Raw genomic sequence first — 19,563 nt, 5'->3', positions numbered from 1 at the left:
GATAAAAACTGTCTAGCGTTAGAACATATCTTAAGGTGTCAGGGACTGACGTTTACCCACTACAGGGCTCTGAACTCTGAGCCTTACGAAACCACACTCCCATTCTGGGTCTACAGCACCAATGTAACCTGTGTCATGATGAGCACAGAAGCACTGGGCCTAAACTTGCACTCTGCATCATGGGAGGTGGGCATGCTACAGGGGCACTAACATCCACAGGTTGCTAGTGTTTGTCAATTGATTCATAAAGTGGTAGTAAACACATGGCTGGTAAGCAAGTTATGTTTGTGATGAATTTTCTGTTTCATTAAAGATAGGTCTATATAAAAACTACAAATTTGCCACACAAAACAACACAAGTTGTAGCACATAGCGTGCTGACACCATCAAATATGTGGTCTGTTAGTTTAATCGCATTAAGTTAAACAAATTCAGCAAGTTCCAATTGTCCCTGTGTGCCACCTGTACCTGGTCTCCCCTACCCCTATTCAGGAGACTAACCAGCAGTCGTAAACAATACTCTGTACTGACTCCATTAAATGCACACAGTATCGTTGTAACAGATGTAGTTATAGACTTCTGAAACATAGGCTATTGTAGATTTTGAAACAAATGAATCTGCTCCAAGCATCCCTGTTCCCAAAATCTCTCTCTCTCTCTCTCTCTCTCTCTCTCTCTCTCTCTCTCTCTCTCTCTCTCTCTCTCTCTCTCTCTCTCTCTCTCACACACACACACACACACACACACACACACACACACACACAGTACCCCCCCCCCCCCCCCCCCCATAAGAAAAGATCATCTGAAAAGAGATTATCTCCTTAGTTTCTCCTAGACAACTATGAGATTCGAGTGATTTCTGTATGGACCAAATGTATCTAATGGTATCTTACTGTGTTTCTTATGGTGAGATCTCAACAGGGTGACAAATCATACTCAGTTTTTACTCAATGTTTACACGTCTCAATATCACCTCCTCTGTTTCTGTCTCAGACAACCTTGGTGTTTAGGGACATGGCACACATTTTCACAATAAAGGGCATTTAATTAGACTTTGACCAGATGTTGTGAAGAGGGGTAGCTAGGAGATCTTGTTTTTGTCAGTTATGGTCGATTTTTAAAAATAAAGTGCTCCATCATTTTTCTCAATTGCTTTCTCATTAGGAATTTTGGGATAAATATCTGTGATGAAACTGATACATTGAAACGATGAGATCACATCTAGGTACCCTGCTAAGATCTAGTTTTGAGAATTAAAAGTGTCCTATGGTCTCTCTCTCTCTCTCTCTCTTTCTCTCTCTCACTCGCTCTCTCTCTCTCACACACACACACACACACACACAAACACACTCACTCACACACACACACACACACGCTCTCTGTCTCTGTCTCTCGCGCCCACACACACACGCACAAGTTCCTTGGAATTCCTTGGAGTGACGTTGAAGGAGCCATACAAATAGGACCCCAAACAACGTATCTCAGACAGTTGACTGCTGAGGAAACTGAATTGCCAACAGCAGTAGCCAAGAAGTAACCGCATCAGAGATTATGGCAGGTAAGCAAGTTATTTTCGTGATTCATTTTCTGTGTCAGTAAAGGCTTTCACTAATGAGTGACTGTCGCTGTTAACAAGTGACAAAATCTAAAAAGTGTAAGATTGTGTGCATGTGAGTAGAGGGAGAGAACTGAGCCGAACCGAAACTTTCTAGATGTTCGAAACTTTACACTGAAGACTGCTGTTGGATACCGTTAGACGAAATTAACGAATGCATTTGAAATACGTGTTGACTCTGAGAGACATTGTACTATAATGTGTTAAACATACCATGCATACTACAGTTTAATAATGCCAGCAATGTGAATTATAAACGGTGAGCGAAACCTAGATTTATATTTAGAAAGCACCGTGTTACTGCGGTCAATCCAACAACTGGTGTCTAGGTAAATATGTCTTTGGTCGACTCTGTTCACGCAATAGCCAAGGTCAGCTGTGAACATGTCTGGGACTAAATAATAAGCTATCCAACGTCCCTTTTGAGAAGCGACTTGTAATCGTGCTACCACAAGAACACTGCGCGCAGGGACAGTCACACATAACAGTAGATCACAGGGAATGTCAAAAGTGCACGAAGGCACTAAGCTAACACAATGTGTAATGTAATATATTTTTATGTATGACATTTATAGGCCTATATGTGCATGATGTCCGTTTAAGACGTGTTAGTTGCCAACTCAAAGTACTGAAAAGCACCTGTATGACGGTTGGACCCACTGGATTTTTGACCCAGTCCATCAAAAATATTTCAAGATATAATAAGATGAATAGGTCTTCTTAAACAGCTATCGTTGGCATTCGTGATTTTCCCTAGGAGGAAACGAGGGACACAGAGAGAGTGTGTGTTTACCCGATATCTTTTATCTATTCTATTTTCTCAACGGACTTCCTGTTACATTCTTTCATTCATTCATTTTTATTACTAGGCTACTACACTTTTATTTGTATATTAAATCCCTGTACCCCATCTCCTTTACCTAATTTATTCATCTTTAATTTCTATAATCGTTTCAAACATGTGTTGGTGTAAGCCTACCTGCTAGTGTGCACCGTGATGCTTTTGAGTTTACACTGGCAAGTCCAATCAGGTCAGACAATTGAAGTAAACAGCTAGGCTGGAAGTAGGGGTGTATAAGCAAGAGGTGCCTGACTGCACCACATACGCACAACAACACATTGTCAGTCGCACACTTATATCCACACATAGCACTTTCACAAGACAACACGTTTAATGTTATTCGACTGTGTTTGTTGATGCTAACAGCATGCGGACTCATAGACACAGACAGACCTTCCCGACAACACACATTCACTCATTAATTCACAGTGCTCCAGGTCAACACAGTCTTACCTTGGCTTTGATCTCATTTTAGAATTTCCGATATTGCAGCATATGAGAGCTCGGGGGCTGTAATAGCTGTGTGGTTTGGCAGATCCAGACTAGCACTATGATCTTGCCAAGCCATACCAGTATGTCATCGCGGCACTAATTGGGCATACATTGTTGAACAACACTGCAAGTTTATGGCCGGCATATGTAACCAATCCACGCACAGCCGACAGACCGTCACGGTCTTATATGTGAGGTTTAGCGGTTCAAGGCACGTTAGTGCAAAAGGGCCCGTTAACTCAGGTCTTCGCAGCTGTGGGAGCCTGGCTTCACTACAACTATCTCCCTATAGAGTGAGGTCATGTGTGTGTGCGTGTGTGTGTATGTGTGTGTGACTGAAGGCAGCATGCTGAACATGTGGGAGAGATACAGTCCTCACTGGGTTAAGAATCTTGCCTCTGCAGTGTATGCCGGTGTTATTCATCAAATGTCTGTCGTCTGAGGGAGTTACTGTATTTCTGCCTCAACCCTCTGAGGTAATGCTTGTGTCTTACACACTGCATGTAGTTTTCCACTTTTAGCTTTTTAAGGCCAGACACTGTGGCCTTTATGCATACCATTTACAGTAATTAAACCCAGTATGTTTGTGTCTATTAACGGGATATATTTGCAGTGGGCAGACCCACAAGCACAGCAGTGTTTGATGATGTTTGTTTCTGTGGCATGGCAGGGCGGTTCAGGGATATTCACTTCTGAGACAGAGTGCGTAGACAGTGAGCCTGTGTGTTTTTGTCTTTGCTAAAGGCTTTGGCCTACCCAGACCCTTTTAAGGCCGGGAAGGTCATGTTCCCACTTATGGATGAATGGGAAAAAAAGCCCCTTTCCGCCACAGGGAAGAGGATTCATACGGTTCCTCCCAGAGTGGGGAAACAGAAGGGTGGGATTCTATGACTAACAAAAATTCCCTTGTCAAAAGGAGTACTGTTGTAGGTTGTGTTGACACACCTTATGGGAGTGTTCCGATATCACATTTACCCTTGTCTGCACCCTTTTAATGTCCTTAGAGTCCAAAAGCTTCTTGACATTGGTTCATGCTGTTGCACCAATCAGAGTTTGTCACTATGCAAAAGGCAGAAAACAGAAAATAGGTCAAGAAATATTGCAAACATTTCTGTCCTTGTAGAGGCATTTCTTGATGAAGTGAAGTGGGCCTGTTAACAGACTGAGTCTAATTAAGCTGGTCCTCTGGTACCCATGCCATGATTGTGTATGAAACAAATAGACCACAGCTCAGAACGGCAGTAGATGCAGCAAACTGGGGACAAAAAGTACTTCCCTTAAAATGACGACTTGATGAATTGTGTTTAAAGAGCAATGTAAACTGCATTGATAATGTAGAGTAGACCCTCTCACTCTCCCTTTCTCTTTTCCAAAGTCACACACACATTTTATCAACAGCCTTAACTAATTGCTCATGGCTATACATTCCTTTCTATTTTTACCCTCCCATCTCAGCCCTCTTTACTATTGCCTTCTTTCTCTCCCTCTTTCTCTCCCTCTCCTTCCCTCACCCTGTCTGTGTATCTCTCTTACTCTGCCTACGCTCTCTTTCTCTCTCTTTCCGGCTCTCTCTCCCATCCCCCCTTCCGTCTCCAACTCACTTAATCTCTATTTCCAATGATGGTGATCTAAATGTCTGTTTGTCATTATTCCCCAGCGTATTTGGACCTTGGCAGCTGGGACTTGGCATGTGCCCTCAATAACGCTGAGCACCACACTGAGCTCAATGGAGTGGAGCGCCTGATCGTGAGAAGAGGCCAGAAGTTTACCATCAACCTGCTGCTGCGCTCTGGAGGCTATGAGCCGGGCAAACACTCTCTCAGCCTCACGGCAGAGACAGGTGAGATCACTGACAGCTGTAACATGAACTACAACGGGAAGATCCTGCACTGGCCAATCCTCATACATTCAACTCTGTTGTGTCCTCTCAAATTTATAGAGGACATATAAAAGTGAAAGAGCCATGTTCGGAACCATGACAGATAAAGAATGTTACTGTCACCATGTTACAGAATCATGATCATATATATTTTGTCGCACATGATGCTGAAATGACTTGCAAACAGAATAGCCTACCTTCTCCCCGCCTCATGTCTTAATGTAAACATTTCATACATTTACCAGAAGCTTTTATTTAAATTACTTACGATACAGTAAAGTATAGTTCAGCTACACAGTATTTTTTCTCTCCTTAGCTTTCAACTTTGGTTGAGCAAACAGTTCATCACATTGATGGTAAGCCTTTCTGTTCTGTGGCCTTAAAGCCAGTGTGTAACAGGCAACACAGTGGAAAGAGTTGGTAAACTTGGAGACTTGGATGCAGTCAGGTGCCAGGTTAGGTTATATTGCTGCAACAAACAGCTTTGACTTTCAAGACATCGTTAGTATCCTGAAACTCAGGGTCAAGTAAAGTAGCTACGCTGTCAGGCCTATGCAGTGGGAGAGTGGGAAACTTGTTAGCTGTTGGTATGTGTTTATTTATTCTGCAAGCTACCTTGATCCCAGCATGTTTCCTGAGCATTACTGAGACGCAAGATTCAGGGGTCACCTCTAGTCTTTTACCACAAAAATGGAAAACTTCTGCAAGTCGCACAAGTGAAAGGAGGGACAATAGGGTCAGGCTTATCACTGAAGCCCATGCAAATAAACTGTAAAACAGTCACATCCACTCAGTCTGCCAAGTTTAAACACAGGATGAAGGGGACCTGGAAGGAAACGTGGCCTGTGAAAGATAAGGTGTTCACCAAAGCAGCCAGTAACGATAGCAGAGTAGTTGGCACTCCGCCAGCTGTAACAACACCGCAGGGAGTATACTGAGGCAGGATCAAAGCAGGGCTTTTTTATACGACCAGGCTTACATAAACTGTTGCATGTGGGCCTGGCTAATATGTATTTATAGGGGAGGTCTGGGATAGGGGTGGGCTGGAAGGGAGAGGGGGTCTCTAAGGCCCACATTCCCCAGATTCACCCTCCTACCATTCTCCTCCACGCATGCCTTTGGCAACCTTTGAACCCAGTTAAAAAAGTATGAGTCTTTGCCAACCATCCCCGGGTTCAACACAACAGTGGTATTTTCAGCGCTGCGCTTGCATGCGTCGGCTAAGACTCCTGTCCTTTGTTACAAAAGCAGTGTCTCGGCGGTGTTCCCAGAGCCTCTGTGGCCCTGGCTAGTCATCCGTTGGTGCAGTTCTTCCTCCCGGGGTGAACCACAGCACATTCCAGACATGGTTGTGAAGGATAAGAGGAACACATGGAGGAATTATGTGGCTACTTTTGGTGAACGCTCTTTATCTCATGATCACTATTATTTTGGTCCTCAAGCAGGAATTAGGGAAGATGATGCAGCTCTGAGCCAGACAGCCCTGCATGGAGAAGCCGTGGATAGTCAGTCTGTTTTTAGCGATGAGACATCTTAGAATGATGTGCCTGACACCAAACCCTTTAAATGTGTTTAGTATCAAGAAGTTGCTAATCTCCAGTAATAAGACCCGGTCTTCTTATGAATGAGTGGGCACGTTCACAATCATTATTTTCCATAAGAATTGGTTAGATCTGTATTTATCTAAGGGAATGTTCTCACATCAGAACCGAAAAAATGACGGTTCCTAACTATTCTGTTCTTACAGGACCTCAGCCATCGGAGGAGTCGTGCACCAAGGCCGTGTTCTGTGTGAGTGACGACGCGGACGAGACGAAATGGAGCGCCACTGCCAGCAGTCCGTCTTCAGGCACACTCGCTCTTGCCATCAGCGCTGCACCAGACGCGCCCATCGGCCGCTACTCGCTGACCCTGGATCAGTTCGGCTATAGGGTCAGCCTGGGCGAGTTTTTGCTGCTCTTCAACCCCTGGTGTCCCAGTGAGTGATAACAGTACAGACACACACACACACACACACACACACAGAGGTGCACACAACTGCAGTCATAGACACACAAACATGTTCTATCGTTATTTAAGATGTATATTGTATGCATAAATATTTGATTTTAAAACACACTTAACACATACAGACCAACTTGTCACACATTTAAAGCTGACCTTTTGTGTCTATTTGCATGACAGGAGATTCAGTGTATTTGGCTGATGAGGAGGAACTGAAAGAATACGTTCTCTCTCAGGATGGGATTATTTACAGGGGCACCTACAAATATCCCATAGGAAGCGCATGGGAATTTGGACAGGTGAGACACACACACACACACACAAACACACACACACACACACACACACACAAACACACACACACACACACACACACACACACACACACACACACACACACACACACACAAACACACACACACACACACACACACACACACACACACACACACACAAACACACACACACACACACACACACAAACACACACCTTAACGGGCTGCTGCCGCTAAAACATAGACATACCAGACGTATGAAACAATGTCTGTCTATCAGTGAAATGCTAATCTCTGAAAACTACCAGCTGTAGTTTTTTTTTCTCAACTTCATCCATATTTTATCCAAATAAGTACAGGAAGCTCAACTCCTTTAATAACAAAGAGATATGGTCAAGGACGGTACAGACTGGTACCATTCATCATCACTCGTGAGGGAGGGATACATGGAAAATATGTGACTTCATGCCTCCCTTGCAGTAAATTACAGCACATGATGAAGTGCAGACCTAATGTACAAAGGTGCAAACACTTACTGTAAAGCTATTATCTAAAAACAGCCTGAAAAAGGGTCAATAGTGCTCAGATTCAATCCCTTCACATTTACGTTACACAATTTTACCATAAGGATAAATCATGTATACCCCCCACCCCCACCACACGTTTATGAGATGTATAATTTGCCTGTTCTGTGTGATTTTATTGGCCAGTACGAGGCAGGGATCCTGGACGCATGTCTGCGGGTACTGGAAGTGAATCCAAAATGCCTACAGGACCCAGGAGAGGACTGCTCTGCCAGAAGCAACCCTGTGTATGTGACCAGAGTCATCAGTGCCATGGTGAGGTGACCCCTATGATATGAAACAAAGATCTACACTAATGCGAATGAATGCGACTTTGATATGAAACATTGATTGATGCTAATGCAAATGAATGATAACTCTATGGTCCTTAACAGGACTAGTGATAAATATTGCTGCACGTGAGGTTCAGCCTGAATATGGACATGCATCCCTATATGATGAGACAATTTAGCCTGACGGGCCAGACTAGCCATAATATATTTTATTTTAGTGTTCATTTATTCATTTAGATCTTTATGCTATTATGCTATTATGCCCCCCCCCGTACAACTCTTTTGTCTTCAACGCAGAACACCCAGAACAATTTAATATCTGTGCCTTAAATCATTCCATTCCCCCTTTTGTGCTGTGCTTCTAGGTGAACTCTAATGATAGGGATTATGGGGTGCTGACGGGGAGTTGGAAGGAGCCGTTTGAGGATGGCATGAGCCCCATGTCCTGGAGGGGCAGTGTGGGGATCATGCAGCAGTGGCACCAGTCCGGCTGCAGGGCCGTGCGCTACGGCCAGTGCTGGGTGTTTGCCGCCGTGTCTTGCACAGGTAAACTTAACACGCAAGCGAGTGTCAGATCTCACTGACCTGAAGTCAGTCAGTGGTGGTGGGCTGCTCTGGATGGCATGCTGGAGTAAAATGCTTGTGTGGTATTTTACTGATATACGTGCTAAACAGAACAAAGATTATCACCATTATTCACGAGCGAGAAATCTTGGCCCAAAAGTTGTTTTTCAACAGTCTCTCTTTTTTATTGTTTTAAGCTTGGCTAAGCTTACATCATGAAATCTGAAGGAACCATGCAACTTTTTAACAATTTGGTGTAGAGCCGAAGCTTATCTCTGGCTTTCACCACACTTCACTTCCTTTATGGCCAAATAGTTCAAATAAAACGTACACTTTGTGTGCTACTTTAGCTAAATTCCTAGCCTGACGATGTCATACTCATAATTCTAGTCAGAATATTATGGGGCGCCGTTTGTAAAATGTTGCACGTTCTAAAATCCTGCTCAGTTTTGGCACATTTAGCATTATAATACGGGGGAAAAAGCAAGACAATATTCACATGTCAACTTTTCAAACATTTAGAGAGAAATTGTTGTTTAAGTTGTTGTAAATAAATGTTAATGTTAATGTTAAATGTTATATGTAAATGTTATATATATATATATGTAAATGATAAATGTAAACGTAAATATTAAATATAAACTTAAATGTTTAATGTTATATATAAATGTTAAATATATGTGTTAAATGTAAATGTAAAATATAAATACTTAAATGTAAACGTAAATGTTAAATGTATATCTAAATGTTAAATGTCCGAATTATGTTCAGTCTACATTTAAGATTTGGCGCCAGAACATTACAATATTTACGGTAATTCGCTCGTGGAGCGGGATGTGGTGTTGGTTGCAGCACTTGTTCCCAATGTAGGTCGGTTTTGGAGAGCCGCCCTAACGCCAGCTGCAACAGCTTTCTCTATAATTAAAGCTAAATCTAATTAATTTGGACTTGCCATCTTGTTGTCTTGTCGTTATCTCGTGAATAAAAGACCGCGCTTTTCTCCATTCAAAAAACCCGTTGCTTCACGAGCGAATTACCGTAAATATTGTAATGTTCTGGCGCCAAATCTTAAATGTAGACTGAACATAATTCGGACATTTAACATTTAGATATACATTTAACATTTACGTTTACATTTAAGTATTTATATTTTACATTTACATTTAACACTTATATTTAACATTTATATATAACATTAAACATTTAAGTTTATATTTAATATTTACGTTTACATTTATCATTTACATATATATATATATAACATTTACATATAACATTTAACATTAACATTAACATTTATTTACAACAACTTAAACAACAATTTCTCTCTAAATGTTTGAAAAGGTGACATGTGAATATTGTCGTGCTTTTCCCCCCGTATTATAATGCTAAATGTGCCAAAACTGAGCAGGATTTTAGAACGTGCAACATTTTACAAACGGCGCCCCATAGAATATGAGTCTGATCCTGCTCCATTGAGCTGTGATTATGGGGCGTGTTTCAACGAACCAGGAAAGAAAATGCCTCTTCGCTCAATTGGATACCTACAACCAATCAGAGCAACGTAGTATGACCATCTGATACATTAAACTTTTGCCTGATCCCGTAGGAAGGACGGCAAAAACAACTTTTCAATCGACAAATGCCTTAATCGCGTTTCTCTGTTCCTCTTTCAAAATGAATGCGCCGTCAATATATGTGAATATGCTTGCTCACGTTATACTTATAAGCAGTTAGGCTAGCTAGCTACTATGTGTTTCAATGGATTTTGGGTCTAAGCGTTAGCAATAACCTTACAATAATGGTCTAGAGAGCTTTAGTTAAGACAAACAATACGCTGCAACATTCGTGTTCCACATACACAACTAACCGAGTAATTGTAGACATTAAAAAAGTCGTGTAGATAGCTTAATTCACATAAAATATTTCCCACTAACAGGCTCCCGAGACGCCGCCATCTTGGTACTATTTCAAATATACCGTTAATTCAACTCAAGCGTTGGTTGATCATCTGTCCGTCATCGTATAAAGCCCACCCTGACAATTTCATTGGTGAGATCGTTTTGCTGAAAACTGATATTGTCTCCCCAATCGAGCAGCGCCAGACCGAACTTTCCAGAACAAACATTTTGTGGGCGGGGTTCGGGCTGGTATCCAGGCTACTAAATTCCCCCAACCCTTTCCCTCCTGCAGTGGCTCGTGCTCTGGGCATTCCATGCAGAGTCATCACCAACTACCTCTCTGCTCATGATACCAACCAAAACCTGGTGATCGAGCGCTACATCGATGAGAAGGGTCAGCCTGTCAACCGCACCAGAGACAGCATATGGTCAGTACATGTGCCGCAATGGATGACAGGAAACACAACGAGTTAATGTAGAGGATATGGTAGAGACCTATTGTCTTATAGGCATTTAACTTTAGTCTTGCTTTTATAGTCATTTATAAATTGTTTCAGATTAATTAGAGGTTTGTTATTGCTATTAACACAACTGGGCACGGACATGTTCTAACCTCCAAGGCTCTTGGCAATACTGAGGGAGCATGTCATGCCTTGACAGCGCTTGACTCTTTGCAGTTGAGAAATGGTTGAAGGAATGCGGAGGTGAGGATGATTCATGTTATTAATGGCTGTTTTCTTATCTTGTTGCCGTAGGAACTACCACTGCTGGGTGGAATCCTGGATGACCCGGCCCGATCTCTCTGCTGGTTACGATGGCTGGCAGGCCAGTGATTCCACACCACAGGAAAAGAGTGAGGGTAAGAATAAGCATGACATAAAGCTAAATGGAGATCTGTGACACTGTGAATCGTTACTGTGCGGGGAATTGAATTTCATAGTGCTTTTGAGAGGCTATTTCATGATTTTACTTAGAATGTCATGTAAAAAGGAAATCATGAATATAAATCTCCTTCCCTCTCTTTCTCTGTCTTTCCATCTGAGTAATCCCTCTCTCTCTCTCTCTCTCTCTCTTCTTCTGTACTTCCATCAGATGTGTTTTGCTGTGGCCCAGTCCCTCTCAAAGCCATAAAAGAGGGTCAGCTGAACATGAAATACGACGCTCCGTTTGTGTTTGCTGAGGTGAACGCCGACGTGAAGACCTTCATGAAGAAGCCCGACGGCACCACCGAAGAGGTCATTAGCGCTGCATTTGTAGGCCAGCGCATCTCCACCAAGAGCGTGGGCAGTGACCAGAGGGAGGATATCACACACTTGTACAAATACCGAGAGGGTAAGAAGAGACTTTGTCTTACCCCCCCTTCCCCCCAAACACACACATACACATATTACTTAGACCTACTATAAGACAATAACCAATATTATTATATGGCAACGACAGTACGAGCATTCTGATTGGCTAATGGGTAGTCATGCCAGCCGCGCATTGACGTTCTAGCCGGTCTGCAGTCTGATAAGTATTCTTATTACACACCCCTCAATCTTAAAAATGAGTGATACCATGTACCAAGTACTAAACATTACATCCTTAAAAATTAGCGATATAGCAACAGCCATGTAGCCTGACGATGTCATACTCATAATTCTAGTCAGAATATGAGTCTGAGACCGGACCACTGGGCTGTGATTATGGGGCGTGTTTCAACGAACCAGGAAAGAAAATTCCTCTTCGCTGAATTGGATAACTAGAACCAATCAGAGCAACGTAGTATTATTACCATCTGATAGATTAAACTTTTACCTGAGGACGGCAAAAACATCTTTTCAATCGACAAATGCCTTGATCGCGTTTCTCTGTTCCTCTTTCAAAATGAATGCGCTGTCAATATCTGTTGAGAAATGCCTGCTCACGTTACTTAATTAGCACTCAAGGCTAGAAGCTACCATTAGTTTCAATGTTTTTTTTGTCTACGCTGTTAGCATAACCTTTCAATAATGGTCTAGAGTGCATAAGTTAAGACCTACAATCCTAGGCAACATTGGTGTTGCGTATACACAACTAACCGAGTCAATGTAGACATAAAAAAAGTCGTGTAGATACCTTAAATCATATCAAATATGTCCCACTAAGCTCCCGAGACGGCGCCATCTTTGTTCGATGTATACCGGTATTCTATCTATGTCTGTCCATCAACGTATAAAGCCCGCCCTTACAATTTGAATGGTCAGATCCCTTTTCGGGGCCGTTTAAACCCTCCCAACTAGCTCGACTGTGGGCGGAGTTCAGGCTGGTATCCAGGCTAACAGCCATGAGCATGTATTGATAGAATCAGGACTCCTATTATGAAATTATCTGACAACAGGAAACAGTTGATTGTCGTGGTAACATGACAGTTGAAGAATAAAGACTCAGGAATTTGCGAACATTTTGATATTGGGTAATACTTTATTGGACTTCAGAAGCAGCGAAAATGTGTTATTGAAAGTGATGATGAAGACTTGACTACTATAGTTGAAAACCTTGTGTTTAACTGTAAATTAAAGCCATTTAAGCTGAGCCCTGTTGTCCGTTTTCTATTGATCATTGTAACTTGAAGTTAGCAAGTCATTGTTTGCTAGGCAACACCTGAAACACTGTGTCGTGAGAAGACTTGACAGCTGAAAAAAACGACATGTTTTCTATTTACAATTACCATTTATTTTCAAAATGAAAAGAGCTTAAATGCCATATAATAAACAACTTACTAACCTCGACCTCAACCTCGCTACGCTCGGTCGATACGTTACGGCCTCTGTCTGATATATACCCTGCATGACCTCACTCTCGGCCAGTAAGTAGTTATTATGTATGAAAAGGCCACTGGCTGGCTGTGGTGGTCTTACTTGTGCTGCTCTGTGTCTGATATTTCCATTAAATATACACCAAGCGCTCTCAGCTCCCTCCAAGCATGCCTTCAAGGCCTTACCATTTATTACCAGGGACTCAGAGAGTGAAATGACAGTCAGCCTCACTTATTTCAAACGAAATACTTTTTTTATAGGTCAGTGGTAAGCCCCTTTTACTTCCAGCAAAATGTTTTTCAAGACATTTCAATTTAAAATGGAGGCAATAAACCAGCCCACATCTAAAATGCACACTTTTAGATATCTGATCAGATAAATCACAGCAGCATCTGGTACATTCTTATATGAGCATAATCCTGCATTAACAAATTCATTAACTAATTTATGAAATGCTATCTGCAGGACAAAGGTGTGTGTTCTGGCATTCCTACTATGTACATAGCACTCATGACGAGTGTATGAGGACGATCCGATGATGTGTATGAGGATCAGATGCAATGTGCTGAGATACACGGATGTGTGCTCGGCAATTTGCATTACCCATACAGATCTAACAGAGGCATTATTTAAAAGGGAGCATTCGTCACTCACTACTGCCTGAAAGTAACTCTTCTTCCTCACAGGATCTGAGGAGGAAAGAGAGACCTTCAAGAGAGCGGAACACCTGAACAAACTCCAGCAGGACAAGGATGTCGGGCTGGATCTCAAGATCAAGGTCAGTCCATCCATGATGAAGGGCTGTGACTTTGACGTGTTCGCTGTGGTCAAGAACAACACGGCGACCGACAGGAAGTGCCGTCTGATCTTCGCCTCCCGCGCCGTCTCCTACAGCGGCATCCTTGGAGACGACTGCGGCTACAAGGACCTGCTCAACGTGGAGCTTCCACCCGGAGGAGGTAATCAGCAACAACAATGTGTAATCAATAGTGTAATCAAACAGATAAATCCTAAATGTTCGGAATGGGTAGGCACAGTTCACTAACAGGATCAGTGTCTCCTTAGCCTACAGTAAATAATAGTGCACTAATGGACTTATTACAAACATGGAGTGGGGCAGTGCAATAAATACTATGTGTAAGAGTGTGTATGAGTGTGTGTCTGTGTGTTTACAGAAAGCTTATCAGACTTTTTGTCACACTCACTGAAAAATGCTTTAAGCTGTGGATAGTTTATGAAGACATGTAAACAATACATGTCTGTTGTTTCTCAGAGCGGTCAGTCCCCTTGAGGCTGAACTACAGTAAGTACTGTGACCCTCTGACTGAAGACAACTTGATCCGCCTGGTGGCTCTTCTTCAGGACCGAGGAACCGGGGACACGATCCTGGCTGTCAGAAACGTCATCCTGGAGAACCCCGAAATCAAGATCAGGGTATGACAAATCTGCAACTGCAAAGAGTTGTATTTATTTATTGTTGGCATAAACCTTGGCATTCCAAGTTAAGCAGTTGTATCTAACCGTAGGTGATACCAAGCTCAAAAGCAAATGCCATCCAAACTATGCCTTACAAGCAGGGGCGGCCCTAACACAATAGGCGCTCTAGGCGAGCTTCACTCCTGGCGCCCCCCCCCCCCCCCCCAAGACTGCAATTATTTCACATAAACACAACGATCGCAGCAAATAGACTGTGTTACCGTCACACACCTGTATAAACTCAGTCCCAACACAGAACAACGACATGCAATAAGAACAGTAAGGAACAGGTACATCGTTAGTGCATTATCACACATAGAAAAGTATATGCGCCCGCCGCACGGCATTATGGGGCGACTATGCCGGCATGTTACAGTCAGTATTATCATTATTTGTTAAATTTAGCTTTGTGGCGAAATGTATTTCCTCGCTTCAATGTCGTTAAAAGAATACGTTACTTTGCGCATAGGCCTATGTGATATTGTTGGAAGAAGTTTGATTTGTAATTAGTTGCAACAGACGAGGTCCTGTCGAGCGGCTGTTCCCATAAATCCATGTACATGTTCTCATTCACAATAATGTTTGATAACCCCCTGAAGAAGTTGTATTAATGTTTTCCCACGTGTTGTTTATCTGCTCATTATACACTGTTTCTCCAAAATCAGTTTGATCTCTGAAATATTGTGTTCATCATTAGTGTTTTCATGATAACATATTGTAGCAACCCTTAATGTGTATTGTACATCATAAGTACACTTCCCTGCACCTTGCGGAGTTGTAATATCATTACTTTCACCTGTCTTTCCGACGGTAAAGAGATACATCGATGAGTTCGATGATCCGGACCGCCTAGTCATGCACGCCGTTGGGGTTAAAAGCCTCTTCAGAGGATAGACACACATTCGCATCAAATGTCTCGCTATGCTAGCATGATTTAACAACACCAATGAAGAACATAGCCCTCCGTTTTCGAGTTTTGGCTCATTTTACCCTAAAGTTAGATTTATTTTTTTATGTCAAAATATTGGTTGGAGCTATAGAAGGAGCGCCAACTTATGCGTCCGGTAAAAGAAAAAAAATGTGTTTTTTTTTTTCTTTTTCGGGCGCATTATTTGGCGCTCCCCCTCTAGATGGCGCTCTAGGCGGCCGCCTAACCCGCCTGTAGGAAAGGCCGCCCCTGCTTACAAGTAGTTCTGTTTATACGGCATTGCTATTCTAGTGCTGTGTTTGGGCTACAGTGCATGAAGATAGGAGTGTTTTGAAATGCTTTAACTGGAATAAACTGACAGCCTCTGACAATCATACATACTGTTATTTTCACACACACCCACAGTAGTCAGGTAGAAAGGAGCAAAGAAGCACCTAATTTATTGAAAAATTTGATAATTGAGATGAGTGTCTCAATGTGTGTCTGTGTATGTGTGTGTCTGTCAGCTGCCCATCTGTATTACTGTTATACAGCACCATCCCTTCCACTCCAGCAGCTGGCCTTTTAACATTGCAGACAAGCACTCTCTTAATCTCTATTTCCTCTGTGTGGAAACAACACTGCCAGCTGATATGGTTCTTATTCAAATGGGATAAGAGCAGCGGATATCCTAGAAATCCTGATATGCATGTGTGTTCATGTGTGTGTGTGTGTGTGCGGGTGCGCGTGTGTGTTCGTGCGTGTGTGTGTGTGTGCGTGTGCGTGTGCGTGTGCGTGTGCGTGTGCGTGTGCGTGTGCGTGTGTGTGTGTGTGTGTGTGTGTTGTTGTTGTTGTTTTAGGTTCTGGGGGAGCCCAAGGTGAACCGTAAGTTGGCTGCAGAGATCACAGTGAAGAACCCTCTTCCTTTTCCCCTCAATGGCTGCTGCTTCAAGGTGGACGGAGCCAACCTCACTGGAGGCAAAACCATCACTGAGAGGTGGGTGGATGGATGAATTGATGGGTGGAGAGCGGCAGAGTGAGGTTATGTTATGACACGTTCTCATGGTATCGTTTTCACACTTAGAACTATATTTTTATGTTTTTCTGCTGACAATTTAGGAAATAAGTTGTCTCTTGATATTTTGCTGTTAAACCCTTTTCTGACCCTTTCTTACAATATCCGCTAAAATCCAGATTCACAAATACGATAACAAGGAATTAAACCTCCTTCTCCTTAACCTTTTAAAAAGAGACATCTGGCATCTTATCTCTTAACGAAACAATGATGAGGGCGGCAAAGTATTACATCAACACACTTTCTGGAAAGACAGAAGTTGTCAGCAGCCTAGAGTGCGGGTCAAGTTCATTTGTCTAGATCAAAATCTAAAACAAACATTGTGTATAATTCCAAGAGTTCAGAGAGTCCAAAGCAACATATTTAACAAAGGGTGGTTCTGGAGCCAGTGCTCAGAGGTTTGGCTTCAAGTTGTGCTATGTAACAAGAGACCAGGGAAGGAATGATGGGAGGTGAGGGAGATTTTTTTTGCACTAGCTTATCAAGCAAGACAATGCGGAATGCACTGTGTCAGCCAAGCTGTCTGTCATTTGTAGAACTTGCACTCTCTGTTCCCAAACTGTTCCCAAACTGTCCGAGGCAACATTAGAGGCTTGAGACTCGAGAAAAAAAACGTTAAATTTCTAGTCTTGGCAAAGATGAGACGTCGTTGTGTGGTGAGAACTGATAGAAAATCGCGCTGCCAGCACCGCCGGTGGGGAGAGGCAGTTTTTTTTTTTAATCTTTAATTATTGGTGGCACCAATAAATAAAGGGCTACGCTCTTGCGGCTAGTTTTAGCGCTCTTTTTAACGCCCAAAATATCAAATAATGATGCAAATGTGCTAATATGGTGAAGTAAATGTCAATATCATAAAGATTGTCTTATCCAGAATATTTCCGTTTTGATGCCCTAATGTTGCTTTGGGCGCCTTTAAGGCTACGGTGTTCTGATACTGCAGACACATCTGTCTTACTGGTGGCTTAAACAAAGCATCCACCACTACAGCACACCCCTCAGTTCTTTCGCAAACAAATCGAGATAGAGCATGCAGTAGCTGTACACTCAAATACTCTTATCATATGGCTATTAGCCCATACCGCCCCAGTCAATACTGCAGCTGCACACTTCCACTGATTACCCTCTCGTTAGTAAAGTATGTACTTAACTGAAGTATATTATCCCTGGAGGGCTAAAGGGAATAGTGTAAACTCTTTGCTGTTGCTTTGGTTAGTCATACAGGGGTTTAAATGTTTATTGTCTCACAGACTGCCGTCTACGGTGGAGGCGGGCCAGGAGGCCAAGGTCAAAGTGTACTTCACACCAACCCACAGCGGCCTGAGAAAACTTGTGGTGGATTTTGACAGCGACAAGCTCTGCCATGTCCAGGGTTACAGGAATGTGATCATCGGGAAGTAGCTCTGCCGTCATTTGTATATAAAGCAAAAACATTCTTTCGTTATTGTAAGCTATATCATTTTATATTTTATATAAGAGAATCTAAACTTAAAACATGGGACAGCATTGGATAGAAAATTAAGACAAAGCTATATCATGAAGAGCTTTTGGTTTTAAAGTCTTTTTGAAAGAAAAGTTGAAATATGTTTTCTAAGTCGCTTTGGATAAAAATGTCTGAGAAATACCCTAACCATTGGTAATGTACTTGAAAGGAAGTTCTCTCAGCAAAAGTTACTTTTATACTCCATGTCTTCTACTGTTAAAAGACACACATTTTTTTTGTATACTCTGCTTTATGTCTTGCAGCATTTGAAAAGCATAACAGGAAAAGCTTTCAAATGTATCTAGTATTTGTTTGTCATGACACAGAGATTTAATGAGATTTCCATGAAATACACATGACATTGTGTATTTATGTGTTTTTATTAAAAAGACGTTGAAAAATGCTACTGTTTCATTTTAATTTGTTCAAGGAACCAGGGGTCAGATAGATGTTGAAGGACATAATTCATGCCAGTAGATGGCGTACATATCTCATTTATTTTTTCCCATCCTTGATGAACTGTAGAAGAGAAAGTGGTTACAGCGAACAATTTTTTTTTTTTTTCAGAGAAAATGAATATTAGCAGGGCACCCATATGATCTTACATACAGGGCTTCACGAGGTGGTAGTTTCAGTGCCATATTTTAAAAAGACTCTCGAAAACTAAAAGGTTTTTTGTATCACCTTTTTACATGTTCCTTAAACTGTTAAGAAGTTCTTACTTTCTATTGCTTTGCATGTGTACTATGTGTCTTCTCTTTAAACTATCAAGAGTTTCATTGCAATTTCAAAAATGCCTTTGGTTATCCTTTCATTGCAATTTCAAAAATGCCTTTGGTTATCTTTTGTTCCACATGTTCTCACTGTGTGAATAGGAGGAGTTTATGCAAAACACTGTTCTTTGTTGATGCTACATGTATCAGTTGATATTGCGGCACTAACATGTGCTTCATACAGTGTCAGTGGTTCTTAAACCTGGAGACTCCCACAAACTGACCTGCATGTACTCTGGCTTTAGCAGCAATCCTAATGTAGCTTGGATCAGCCAAGCAGCTGGAAAAGGGCTGGACTGGCTCTCTATAATAGACACCACATCAACATACTATGCACAAACGGTTCAAGGAAGATTCACCATCTCCCGAGACAACAGCAAGAGCCATGTGTATCTGCAGATGAACAGCCTGAAGACTGAGGACATGGCTGTGTATTACTGTGCCCCCCCCCCGATTAAAGACATAATTTATACAAAGTAAATTCAGGGTTCTAACGGAACATGCATTGATTGATTTATTGATGAATTAAACAGAATTGCTCTTAGCTCTTAGTTTGTCCCTTCAAATAGCCAGTGGGAAGTTTTTGGCACGGATTTTGAAATTGATTAGTGTTAGATAAATTATATTAAGACGTTAATATTGATG

General features: G+C 42.0%; 1 protein-coding gene across 1 annotated transcript; it reads left to right on the top strand.

The window, feature by feature from the left end:
* Positions 1–1,436: 1,436 nt before the first annotated feature.
* tgm2b (transglutaminase 2b) lies at positions 1,437–18,478 on the top strand. The gene is made up of 13 exons (XM_080840698.1): positions 1,437–1,558; positions 4,606–4,788; positions 6,575–6,805; positions 7,012–7,130; positions 7,817–7,945; positions 8,328–8,508; positions 10,720–10,855; positions 11,183–11,286; positions 11,520–11,759; positions 13,894–14,166; positions 14,481–14,641; positions 16,451–16,587; positions 17,913–18,478. Exons 1-13 carry the CDS (start codon positions 1,552–1,554, stop codon positions 18,061–18,063), a joined length of 2,052 nt encoding a protein of 683 aa, XP_080696824.1. The 5' UTR covers positions 1,437–1,551; the 3' UTR covers positions 18,064–18,478.
* The last annotated feature ends 1,085 nt before the right edge of the window (positions 18,479–19,563 follow it).

The sequence above is a fragment of the Sprattus sprattus genome (assembly GCF_963457725.1).
Source record: "Sprattus sprattus genome assembly, chromosome: 6".
NCBI classification, from domain to species: Eukaryota; Metazoa; Chordata; class Actinopteri; order Clupeiformes; family Clupeidae; genus Sprattus; species Sprattus sprattus.
Note: the sequence above shows the minus strand (reverse complement) of the source record. Positions and strands in the feature narration are given on the sequence as shown.